The sequence below is a fragment of the Aethalodelphis obliquidens genome, unplaced genomic scaffold (genome assembly GCF_003676395.1).
Source record: "Aethalodelphis obliquidens isolate GAN/ISIS:26980383/991018 unplaced genomic scaffold, ASM367639v1 scaffold57, whole genome shotgun sequence".
Lineage (NCBI taxonomy): Eukaryota > Metazoa > Chordata > Mammalia > Artiodactyla > Delphinidae > Aethalodelphis > Aethalodelphis obliquidens.
Window position 1 is genome coordinate 1460007 of NW_020838001.1, and position 12563 is coordinate 1472569.

The 12563-nt window shown below is 54.0% G+C and overlaps 1 protein-coding gene across 5 annotated transcripts in view; it reads right to left on the reverse strand.

Moving 5' to 3' along the window:
* OSBPL2 (oxysterol binding protein like 2) overlaps positions 1-12563 on the reverse strand; it is a 45199-nt gene that overhangs the window by 7748 nt on the left and 24888 nt on the right. For all 5 annotated transcript variants that reach the window (XR_003428649.1, XM_027086813.1, XM_027086812.1 and 2 more), the window contains 6 exons: positions 9258-9392; positions 8534-8631; positions 5769-5951; positions 4037-4144; positions 3255-3344; positions 1403-1526 (listed from right to left, as the gene is read on the reverse strand). Coding sequence is in view for 4 of the 5 variants with exons in the window: in XM_027086813.1 (XP_026942614.1) it covers positions 1403-1526; positions 3255-3344; positions 4037-4144; positions 5769-5951; positions 8534-8631; positions 9258-9392 (738 nt within the window). In the remaining variant the exon portion in view is untranslated. The remainder of the gene's footprint in view (positions 1-1402; positions 1527-3254; positions 3345-4036; positions 4145-5768; positions 5952-8533; positions 8632-9257; positions 9393-12563) is intronic.

Sequence of the window (12563 nt, forward strand, 5' to 3'; positions counted from 1 at the left end):
CACCCGCAGGCTATGTGCTTTGGTGCCCGAAGCGAAATAAAGACACAGCTCAGTGACAAGTACCCACAAAACGCTCCCTCCTTGCGAGGCTCCCTAAGGGGCGACAAAGCCAAGCTGACGCGTTAAAACACACCACTAAGTGGAGCGAACGTTCCACTGTATGGTCTTTAAATGGAACTTTACTTTTTTTTTTTTAGTTTAAAAGAGCATTATTAGAAACGATGTCTAATAGCACCCATGAAATATCACAATATAAAAAACACTAACAGGAGACTTCCCTGGCAGTCTAGCGGTTAAGACTCTGCGCTTCCACTGCAGGGGCACAGGTTCAATCCCTGGTCAGGGAACTAAGATCCCACATGCCACATGCCACGTGGCATGGCCAAGCAAACAAACAAAAAGCACTATCGATCGCAGTGGCAGCTGAACATTTTGTTATGAACACCTGGGGTTTGGTACAGTCTAATTTATCATCTAGAAAAATGTGACACCTCTTTTGAACTATCACTTCTAGTTTTAAGCTCAAGAAGAACTAGTCTTAAGAAAATCTGTATTCCAGGGCTTCCCTGGTGGCGCAGTGGTTGAGAATCTGCCTGCCAATGCAGGGGACACGGGTTCGAGCCCCGGTCCGGGAAGATCCCACATGCCGCGGAGCAACTAGGCCCGTGCGCCACAACTACTGAGCCTGCGCGTCTGGAGCCTGTGCTCCACAACAAGAGAGGCCGCGATAGTGAGAGGCCCGCACACCGCAATGAAGAGTGGCCCCCGCTTGCCGCAACTAGAGAAAGCCCTCCCACAGAAACGAAGACCCAACACAGCAAAAATAAATAAATTATAAAAAAAGAAAATCAGTATTCCAAAGTTCCAAGGGGAAAGTATCCTTGTGAAAACTTTCCAAATATTGGGTATGTTACCTGGTACTCAGAACTAGAAACGCAGAAGTGACATCCACTTGCTCGTTTAATGGGTCTAAGCTCACACGGTGCAGGGAAACAGGAGGTTTACGAAGAAGTATCCAGAAGAGGGACTTCCCTGGCGGTCCAGTGGTCTAAGACCCTGTGCTCCCAGTGCAGGGGCCCGGGTTCAATCCCTGGTCGGGGAACTAGATCCCGCGTGCCTCGCAGTGTGGCCACAAAAAGAGAGAAGTATCCAGAGGAAAATGGAGGTGTCCTCTGCTTCCGCCAGGCTCGGGCGGGTAGAGGCGCAACTGGGACACAGGTGGACTCCGCCCCCGTCCAGAATCAGAAGACAAGCAGCTTTGCTTGAGAGACAGGTTCTGTGATTCTCCCTCTGCAGCCGGGGCCACAAAGGCGCTGTGTCCCCCGCAAGCGGCAGGCCCGGCCAGGCTCCACCCCTCCCACCCCCCCCACCCCCGCGGGGGACGCCGCACAGAGCCACTCACCAGCTTTGTCTTCCGCAGGGGATCGGTTCTCCTCTCCTGCTTCTTAAAGGACTCGTACGCAGCGGGGTCCAGGCCCCACAAACACTCCGTCCATTTGCCATAGATCATAAAGAGCTTCTTTTTGCTGTAGTCAAACGGAATTTTTTAAAACCAAGTTACCAGTTAACAATTATAAACCGTTCATCTAAACGTGCAGCACCTTAACTGTGACCATGGAACAAATTCTCGTTCTGGCATGTCTTCTTATAAATTTTAGGGATGTTGCTGGGTGTAAATGCAAAGATGGAAAGTTTCATTTTAGCATCTCTTACCCGTGGCTTTTGAGACTAACTATTCACATTCCTTCACAAAAGCAGAAAAGAGAAAATGAAGGTACGAAAGCCTGAAGGGCGAAAGACGGGCCGCAGGAGACGAGACGCTGTGAGAACGAGCGTTCGACGCTATTACATGTAACACCCTACGCGCCCGATTGTTAGTTTTGAAATACGTTACATTTTTATGTACTGTGTGTCCTGCAGCCCTTTTTCTATAAACCACATAAACAACCCTCCCCACGTTCAGCTGATGTGGTCTCTGCTTTATCTTTGTAACCTCAAGTCAGATACCCCGTCACTGTCTGCCCACATCTTTCATTTCGTAATAACCTCGACAGATCTTTCCAGATCAGCCACCAGAGCTCTCTGCCTGATTCCAAAGGAACAGCGCCAACCGTGTTGGGCCCTTGTTTTTTTTTCTCACGTCTCCCTCGGGGGAGAGCATACAGTTGGCCACGCGCTCCCTGGAAAGGCTGCCCCGCCCGCCACGGGATGTGCTGGGAGGGCCAGCAGGCAGGGACATGTGGCCAGACCTCACTCGGCAGAGAGCCTGGCAGACACTCTCTGTCTCCAAGAGACGTAGCATTAGGAAAGAGCATCGAACGTAGGGCAGAAAACCAGAAACTCAGAACAGGACTGGCATGGCTCACTGAGTGCCGGTGGGCGTCTGCTCCCGCAGCCTGCTTCTGTGGATGCGCTGACCACAGGGCGGGTCAGTGCTATTCCCACTAACAGGAATGCTGCCCCGTGAAGTCCACACACCAGGTCCTAGCTTACTTCAAGGGGCGAAGTGGTCAGAGTCTTACGTCTAACGGTATTTTAAGGAATTAGAACAGGTGATTTCTGGTACCCAGTAGAGTGGGATGGAACAAAAGCACCCACTGCTTTACACTGGAAACTTCTTTCTACTCGAAAATGTGTGTATTTCAGGAGCTGGAAGGAATCTTATGGCTGTTATACAGCCCAAGTTACTTATTGAAAAAAAAAGAGAGAGAGAGAAATTGAGACCCAACACATAACGTGGGGGACCCCCCCCCAATTTGTTAAAATTACTAGTGGCCATTTCTCTGCTCACAAAAACTTTAAAAGTCCCAAATTTCCAAATTGGAATGAACGAGTCACATGAGAACGATGCTCACGAGCTCGGGTTTGGGTTTTGCCTGACAACCATTACAGACGCCAGGAGAGGGAAGGAAACACATGGTCAAATTCTAAAATCTCAGTCCTGTTTGCACAACTGCAGTTTTATCTCTCAGTGAAAATGCTGAACTTTCTCACATCCATTTTATCAAAAGAAAACAGAGCCAGATCTTTTACCCTCAAAGAAGGGGAAGCTGGGCTCCATCAGTCACCACCCTGAACGGTGCACTTAAAATTCATCATTATCTCCTTCTGTGCTCAGTAATGAAATGCTTTTTCGAAACAAGAAAGAGTCATAACTCGTCCTCCCTGGCAGATGTCACCGGCACAACTATGTCTTTTGCAGAGACACACACGCCGTCCAGGCACCCTGTGGCCCAACCCACACGCGGACCTACTTTTTGTCTTGAATGTACCCTTCCACTTTGTGAAGTTCTTTTCCAAACAATCCACACGGTTTAAAGTGAAGCACACACTTATCTCCAGTTCTGCAGGGAAAACAAACACAGGCTTCTGTTGTAGACATGAAACATCCAGGAAAGAGAGAGAGAGAGAAAAGAGGGAGGGAGGGTGGGAGAGAGTGGGCAGACGGAGGCTGCCCAGGGCGGGGCAGCATCAGGACCAGTGGACAGCACAGGGGTCTTTCCGGGGGATGGAAAGCTTCGAGCACTTCCTTGTGCCGATGGTTGCACAACTCAGTAGATTTACTAAAAACCATGTAAGCATCCACTTTTCCTGGTGGATTTCATGACATGTAAATTACATCTTAACAGACATAACAAAGCCAACCAGCCAGGAACCCCTAGAAGGTCTGACAGACTGGACAGTGGACAAGACTTGAGAACGGTCGCTCTACTTTCATCAGGGAATCACACCATTCTTCAGTGCAGTTTAAAATTTCAAAATAAATTCACTATTGTGACTAAAAACAAAGAAATATCAACACAGAGCAGTAATGATGACTTCGATCAGTGCCAACCAGAATCAGATCCAACCACCACCACGTGTGGGGCCTCCCAGCCAGTGAGGCCCGTCTGGAGGCCAAGGGGCATGGGGGACCAGGGAGGGGCCCGGAGAAGCCGACAGCAGCGTGCAACCACGGGCTGGGTGCCAGCTGGTGCTCTGGGTGCTGCACCGCCACCCTGGCTTTGACCGCTGCACGACTGTCGGGGGCCATTACCTGTGGTTTACAATCTCCACCGTCCCGTACTGCTCTATCCAGAGTTTCCCGATAATCACGTTGTGGACACAGCAGGTAGGGTTGGTCCACGTGTAGGCTTCATTATGTCTGAAAGACGCCAGAGAACAGCAAGTCAGAGGCCAGCGAAGCAAAGACGCTGTGCGACCTCAAAAGCAAAACACCAGACAGAATCAAACCGTAATTGACTTAAAACCTGCAGAGGAACAGAACACCGCTTTGAACTCCCCGAACAGGGGCGACTTCTTTAGCATTCGTTTGAAATGTCCTTCTTCTCTCCTTTGTAGCAGCAAAAAAGCTTTCTACTTAAATGTCAGGACAAGTTAATAAGCAAGAAAAGGCTGAGACAAAGGCAAGAGGTTTCCTGTGAAGCCCTCAACAGCACAGCCCCTCCACCCCAGCCTGCAGGAACCGCGAGGTCCCCAGCGCGTGGCCCTGGCCATTTGGGGACCTGCGTGTGGACCCCACAAACGGGTGCTGAGCAGATGTGGCCAGGCGTGTGTCTCAGGGAGGCTGCCTCAGAGAGCCACAATTCAGGGCAAAAACCAGCTCAAGGCACAAGCATTTCGTGATGAATATTTGGAATTCCTTGAATTTCCCAGGAACCCGAAGGTGTTAATTGACAAGGTTTGTGACCTTTCACTTCCCCATGCCTCACCCGAGAAAGCCAAGAGCTCGGGACAGACAGGACAGGCACCCTCCCCAGGAAGGGGCCGCCCTCACCGTGCCTGGGTGACCTCATCTGCCCCGAGGTGCAGGGGTTGGGGGGTGGGTACTGGGAAGACCACGCTCCTCCAGCCCGGCGGGGCCACACGAAGTGCAATGACATCAGAAGCTTCCCGTGGGGGCTACGGTTAGCGAGGCTCACACCCCAGGGAGCCGGCTGCGCCCCTCTTCCTGGACCGCCCGCGATGGGTTTGCAGCGCCAGGCGGTTGCTAGAGACTCAGTTTCTGCTTTGAGGGTCTTTGATCACCGCCGGATTGGGTGCGTTTAGATTCAGATTTAACAGTGCTCGGGCGTCCTGGAAGACGGCCCCTTCCTTCTCACCTCCTGGTGGTCAAGCCCAGCCTCCCACCCTGCACACTCAACCACGGCTGGTCTGCGTGGCCAGCAGCACGTGCACATAGGGCTGTGTTCACTTCTGAGGTCAGGTCACAGAAGACACTGCAGGTTCTGTCCCGGTGGTGGTCTGCCCACCACCCCGGGCCCCAGCTCTGGGGGATGCCAGTGCCTCGTCTGCACAGCCGTACAGAGCAGAGGGTGGCAAGGAAGCGAGGGCCCCTGCCAGCTGCCGGCACAGTGAACGCAGGAGCAGAGGCTCCTCCCACTTGTCTTCAGGAGGCCTCCCGCTGCGCCCGCACAGAACCCCGGCAGAGCCACCCACGATGCCCCTGCCCTCCAGCCCCCAGACACCGGGGGAGGACAGTGCCGTTTCACACTGCTGAGCTGGGGCTGTCATGCAGCAGGAGGTGATGACCACGAACAGGGACCGAACCGCAGAGATCAGGGGAGAGAAGACGGGACCCAACACGGTCAAATGTGAGGAGGACCCCCAGGAACAGCCAGCCGACGAGGTCTCCAGCCTCCCTAGAGCAAGTCCCTGCCGCTGGAAAGGCTCCCTGCCCGCAGAACATGCAGGATCCCTCCACCAGAAGGACGCCTTCGTCCTAAATGGAAACGGATTTCCCTTTGGATGCACGGCCGCCCACTCACTTGAGAAGCTCCAGCGTGATGGTGCCACGCGGCTCCGCCTCCACGCTCTTCCCCCAGAACTTGAGCTTCGGGTAGATGGAGCCGTGAAACAGGAAGTCCTGATGGAGGCCCTCCGAGTAAAATGCACTGATGGGGGGGTGGTGGCTGACCTGCTCGGATATGAATCTGAACCCTAAGTCTTCCCTGGGAACAAAACAAGGAAAAGAAAGGAGGGGGCAGGAGGGACAGTCAAAGGGCCTCATCAGTGACAACAAAGCCCAGAAAGGTCAGCCCAACCCGCTCTCAGCAGGCCTGCAGCTCAGAGCTTGTGGCGCTGCAGGACCGCATGGCCACCCGGCCTCCACGTCTGGAAGGGGCGCTGGGATAAGGGGACCATGCGTGCTGTCACACGTGGCAGAAATATCTGACACGGCTCCCTGACGTCACACTTGGCCTAACACTGACCACACGCAGAGCACACGCAGAGCACACGCACAGCACACACAGCACACGCACACGCACACGCGCTGTGCCTCCAGGGCCAAAGTCAGTACCACGCAGAACAAGCGACAGTGCAGAGAGGCCTCCCGCCCTGCACGCAGGTGCACAAGGAGCTCTCAGAACCAGTGAACTCAGAGAACTGACAGCAAACTGTCACCTTAGTCCTCGAGGGATGCCCACTGCCCAGTAAACCCAGAGTAGGACTTTCCAGCCTCCTTTCAAGGCTCCTGGCATTTCTGTGATGAAATGTCCTATGCCCCAAGATATTCCTGGCCAGGAAATAGGATTTTTAGTACACTCTCTTTTTCAATAAAAATGTCAGTTTTTAATTGTTCCAGAACCCCGAATACACCTACAGCTGTAGTCATTAACAATTATAAAATCGCAACCACATAATTACTAACTTAACTGGAATCAGAATTTCCAATCATTACAAAGGAAGGAAAGTTGAAAAATTAGATTTTAAAAAGGTTGCCTACCAAGGTATGTAATTTACAAAATGAATACTTGTCTAAGAAAAGAAAGTGTTATTTTTAGTTATCCAGGAGCAATCTCTAAGGATGAGAAGACACTGGTGAATGGCCAGGCTTAGTTATGTTGTCCCCCAAACAGGAAGACGGCTCCGTCTCACACGTGTGGCATGCGGCAGACACCGTAAGCGTGACCTAGAAGTTAAGGCCCGACACACAGTTAAGAGAGAATGTCAGTGTTTCCCATCAGCCTGTGAAACTATAGTTCAACCCCTGAACTACGTTCATGAAAAAGATGAACAGGGCTTCCCTGGTGGCGCAGCGGTTGAGAGTCCGCCTGCCGATGCAGGGGACGTGGGTTCGTGCCCCGGTCCAGGAAGATCCCACATGCCGCGGAGCGGCTGGGCCTGTGAACCATGGCTACGAGCCTGCGCATCCGGAGCCTGTGCTCCACAACGGGAGAGGCCGCAGCAGTGGGAGGCCCGCGTACCGCAAAAAAAAAAAAAAAAAAAAAGATGAACAATGAGGGGTGTCACTCTGTATCCAGCATCTTGGCGGGTTCGTACGCTTTTAATCCATCTGCTTACTCTCCTTTGTCTGCAACTTTTATCATATTACGCTTTGATTTTTCTTTTCAGATAGTTCGATGATGCTTTTAATAAACAAAAATGCTCATAATAATCTGGCAGCTACATAAGGTCAGAAGCTCGAACCCTGGACTAAAGCTAACTAACCGGAGGGAGGAAGCCTTTGCTCGAGAGAAACATCTAAGAAAGGAGGAAACTCCACATGAATTCAAGACAGAAGTGTCCCCTTAAGAGTGACCCTCGGGGCAAGCCTTTCCCTTGCCTGGGTCTCAGCTTCCTCGCTTCTAAAAGGAAAGGGCTGTGCCTTATGGCCCCGCTTGCTGTGAGATGCCACAGCCCAAGGTCACGTGCGGAACCCCTGTCATTTACAAAGCCCCCCAGCAGCACACACCACGCTTTCTCCCAACTCGTCCAGCTTTCTCAAGGGCACTGAGATGTGGAGAACGGCTTCTCCACCGCTCAGTGCCAGCCGACCTCTAAGCCACACTGAAAACCCAGGGGGAATTCCCACTCTAGCAGCGTGTGGAGAAGGGGTCGCTGCTGAGCCATCCAGGACAAGCCAGAAACAGTGGAATTTGAAACTGACATGAATGTTGCTTTCCCAACCTGGGAAGTGACGTGTGGGCAGGTGTGTGCAAGCCGCCCGCATCACTAAGATGACAATTCCTCCCCAAATGGTCGGAAACCAGTGCAGATACACACACCCCCACCCACTCGCTTACACTCTACAAACCTGAAGAGTGCCCATTCTAAGCTGTCCAACATCCTCAAATCCCACCATCATTTACTCTCCATTGGAAAAACTCAACCATTAATAACACATATGCAATAAAGGACCCAAGAACCAGAAGTGTGTGGTTCTTTGAATCCAAGATGCATCAGTCACATAACACGCCACTGGTTGTATAAAGATGCTGCAATTTAAACCACACCTCGCAGGAACGCCCAAACACGAGCACCCAGCAATCCGACACCCCGCGCCGCACGCTCCCGGGCATCCCCTCTCCGTTCCTGAACCTAACGCGTTCTTCCGTTTGCAACTCGGTTTTTTCACCAGGCTTCTGTTATGTCATTAACACAACAGCTCTCGTACGTGCACCATCTTCCCACCTGCAGTAAACCCCTCAATTCAATCAGCCTGGAGAAATCCATGCTGGACAAGGAACCCCCCTGTCCGTCGCCAGAAGCACCTCACGCATGAGACGGTCACGAGGGCCTGTCCCCTTACCTGGTTAACTCGTACGTTTCCCCCAAGAGCGGATTGAACGGCTTGCCGGTCCTCTCCCACTGGGAAGCCACAGCCGAAACCGCAAAGGCCGCTACAGACTGGAAACAACCACAGGCTGGTGAGGGGCGGCTGTCCATCAGGTGTGGGAGCCGGGGCGGTGAGGGCGCCCCGCTCGCTCGCTCCCGGGTGCCTTTTCAGTCTCCCACTTGTAACACGTTTGAAACTGCAGAACTTCCGGGGAAATGCTGCTTATCACCCGCCACTTCCTCACAGCCACGGAAAGTAGGAACTCTGCCACCTTCCACCCCCAGCCCGGGCCTACCTCGCAGGCCCTGTCCATCACACACACGTGCACACACACGCGCATACACACGCGCACACACACACACACTCACGTGGGGTGATGGTGCTGAAAGGGGCCAAGAGGAGCCGAGTGCCGGCGCCACTACCCGCTGCAGCCCTGCAGCCCCGACCACCAGGCAGCCGAGACCACGCCTGCACGGAATGTGCCCACGACAAATGCCTTGGCCTTGGGGCAGGACAGCACCCCAACATCCGTGCAAGCTGCACTGGCCCTTCTCCCAGGTGTCCCACTGCTGAGGTGCCTGGGTCCCTGCCACCACATGGGCAAGCTGATGGCGTCACGTTCATTAAAAGCTACGGTCCGCACGCAGCCGAGCTGCACCCAGCCTGGCCCTCCCCCCGAAAGGAGCCCGCCGCCCACCTGCATCCTTTCCAGGGGCTGGGGCTGGCAGGAGGCTTTGTGGATGAGGTACACGTGCTCCATATACTCCGTGATCCGTTGCAGGAAACTCAGAGGCTCGTTGAAGGCGATGGGCATCGTGATCTTGGACAGCTCCTAGGGGGAGCCGGTGAGGACCCGTTACCGTTATCGCTACCGCTACCGCTACCGCTACCGCTACCGGCGGCTTTGCCCAGACACCACTGCCCCCGCACCCGCCCCTGCTCCGAGCATCATTCCCTGCAGCCGCAGTTGCCTGCATGGGACGAGACTGGAGAGGCCCTGCAGGGAGCCTGGCCTGGGAGACAGCCGCCTGCACACATGCCCGTGGGCACTGTGCCCGCCCCCCGCTCACGGCACACGAGCCTGCAGGCACCCCCAGGCCGCCAGCTCCAGTGACGACCCTGCTCCTGTGTGCTCCTCATGCCACCGCCAGCTCCATGGTCCCAAAGCATCATTCCCACCCGTCACCCCAGGGTGACTTGGAAACTCCTCGGCCTGGCAAGTGAGACCCCCTAACGCAGCCGGCTCTCAGGTACCGTGCAGGCAGAGCAAGTGTGCAGCCCCCGGTGCAGGGGGAGGCCGGGAAGACGCTCGGGGACCCATGCTGCAGTGGGCGCCGAGGGAGCCGGCATCTAGGGAGGAGGCTCCAATGCACTTCACGAAGGCAGAGGCCCCTCCCAGGAGCACGGCTGAGCAGCGCAGGGCTGGCTTTGTCAAGGAAGGACCGGGGCTGGACAGGAGGGGGAGGGAAGAGGAGATGGGGGAGGGGAGGGAAAGAAATGCTGCCGGCCCAAAGCCAGGAAAGATGCTGGCCTCGCTCACGTCAGGAGACAGGAAATGAAAGCACATGGAGATTCCACTGCACACCCAACTCAAGTGGCAAAGCCCCAACCCTCTGACCCCCGCCTGTTGGCAAGGCTGGGGGGACCCAGGCCACCCACACCTGCCGGTGGGAATGCAAAATGCGGCAGCCTCCGGAGAGGAGGGGACGCAGCCATGCCCCCCCCACCAAGCCTTTGGTCCGGTGGCCCCATGTGCAGGAGCCTAACCCACAGTTCCTCCAGCAAATACACAGCAAAAGGCCAGAAACAACGCAAACATCCAACCACAGGGCCACAGTGAGTCAACTATGGGGCAGCGCAGCGCGGTGACCAAAAGAACAAGCAGCAGCTCTGCCCTCGTGGCTACACTGTGGGGCGGAAACAGGTGGAGAGGAGCCGACCGTTCACCTAAAGAACGGGAGGAGGTCACGCAGTCGTCGTTCCCACACGCGGGAAGGGGGACCAGAACGTGTTTTGATGGTCACCTCCAGACTGCAGGGAGGGCACGGGGACGGAAGCTGAACGCTTGGAATATACCTTGTCTGAGAGATTTGACTCTGGACTTACAATTTTAAACCAAAATTAAATTTAGAAAAGCCATCTCTAAACACCGCAAATAAAACAAAACAAAGGAACCCACACCACCTCCCTGGCGGCACAATCACCCAGAGGCACTAAAGCACAGGGACTGAAGATTCACCCCCGGGGCAAGGACGACAAATGCCACAGACGTGCTCTCCTGAGCCGCCACGGGTGTGGGCGCAGCAGCGGGTCACAAGCTACATGCTGCGCTAAATCCATCATCTCCTGTGCCGTGAAAAACTGGGCGGAATAGAGACACAGACAGAAGACAGAAGAGGTTAGATAAATCCTGTCGCGTGGAATTTGAAGCATCGTTGAAACAAATCAAAACACAGCTCCTAACTCTCTCCCCTGAAAAGACCTAGAAACAAGACCAATCCAGTAGCCTCCCGCGGGCCCAGCTGTGGCCCTGAGCTCGCTCTCGCCCTGGACAATAAAGGTACAGAAGGAGCAGAGGCATCTTTTGTAAAGGAGCGCGGGCCAGCCTGAAGAGGCTCTTACAGCCAGAGACGGACAAGTGTGACTGGACACAGCGCAGGGCCAACCCCGGGAGCTGGTTGGTTAGACCAGTTCTGCTGCCAGGGAACCAAAGACATCATTTGAACACCTTGATAGAGAATCACTCATTGATCCCGACTGTCTTATGCAAACCACATTCACAGTAGAGGAGGGGACTTTCTCATCACAGAAATATTCCAGGTAATGAAAGAAGGGCAATCGTTATCAGCCTGGCTCCAATTTGCAACTCCTGATGAGATAATGGGTCTGGGCACCAAGCACCAGCAGTTCTTAAATTCAGAAGAAGAGCAACAGAAAGGTCTTGTGGTGGAAGGACCCAGATGAGTCCCACACAGACTGCAAAACACACACAGGAGAGTCACGCTCAGACGACTGGAAATTTGAACACAGAGTGGGTATGTGATGATGTTAAAGAATTATGTTACTTTCAAAAGTAGGATAATAGGGGGCTTCCCTGGTGGCGCAGTGGTTGAGAGTCCGCCTGCCGATGCAGGAGACGCGGGTTCGTGCCCCGGTCCGGGAAGATCCCACATGCCGTGGAGCGGCTGGGCTCGTGAGCCATGGCCGCTGAGCCTGCGCGTCCGGAGCCTGTGCTCCGCAGTGGGAGAGGCCACAGCAGTGAGAGGCCCATGTACCGCAAAAAAAAAAAAAAAAAAAAAAAAGTAGGATAATAGTATTGTGGTTGTGTTTAAAAAGAATCCTTATCCTTTAGTGATATATAAGACATGTCCACAAATGAAAAGGTGTTTGGAATTTGCTTCAAAATACCAGGGGAGGAGGGGGGAGGTGGAGGGGCGGAGGACGCATGATTAGCCCTGACTGGCAGCGGTGAGGGCTGGTGACGGGCAGGGGTCTTCGGGAGATTCTGGCTACCTCTGTCGGGAACTGTCGTGTTCACTAGTCCGTGGCTGTTTCAATGAGCTGATGGGCAGTGAAGAGAGGTGTGTCACCTCCCTGGAGGTACATCCGGAGAGATGAGCAGCTCACGGGGGACAGCGAATGGATGCCATGAAGTGGGGCAGTGCGACCCAGCAAGATGCAGACGTCCAACCCCGAGTGTTACATCAGCCTTACTCTGAATCCAGCCTACGGTCAGTTCCTTGGGGAGCGCAATGCAATGATGTCACTCCGCTGAAAAGAGGCTTTGGGTTTAGACCTCTGAAGAGTCAAGACCGAGCGGCTTGTCGAGCTCATCACACTCCCAGACAGACACTTCTGTGAAGACCTGAACTGTGCACACAGTCGGAAACGCAGGAGAGGATGGTGCTAAAAGGAAACAATCCTGAACGCGTCACTTCAAAGATCACAGGTGTGTACAGGTACACGTGTGTGAGCAAGCAGGGCTCAGTGTGCACTCCTAGGT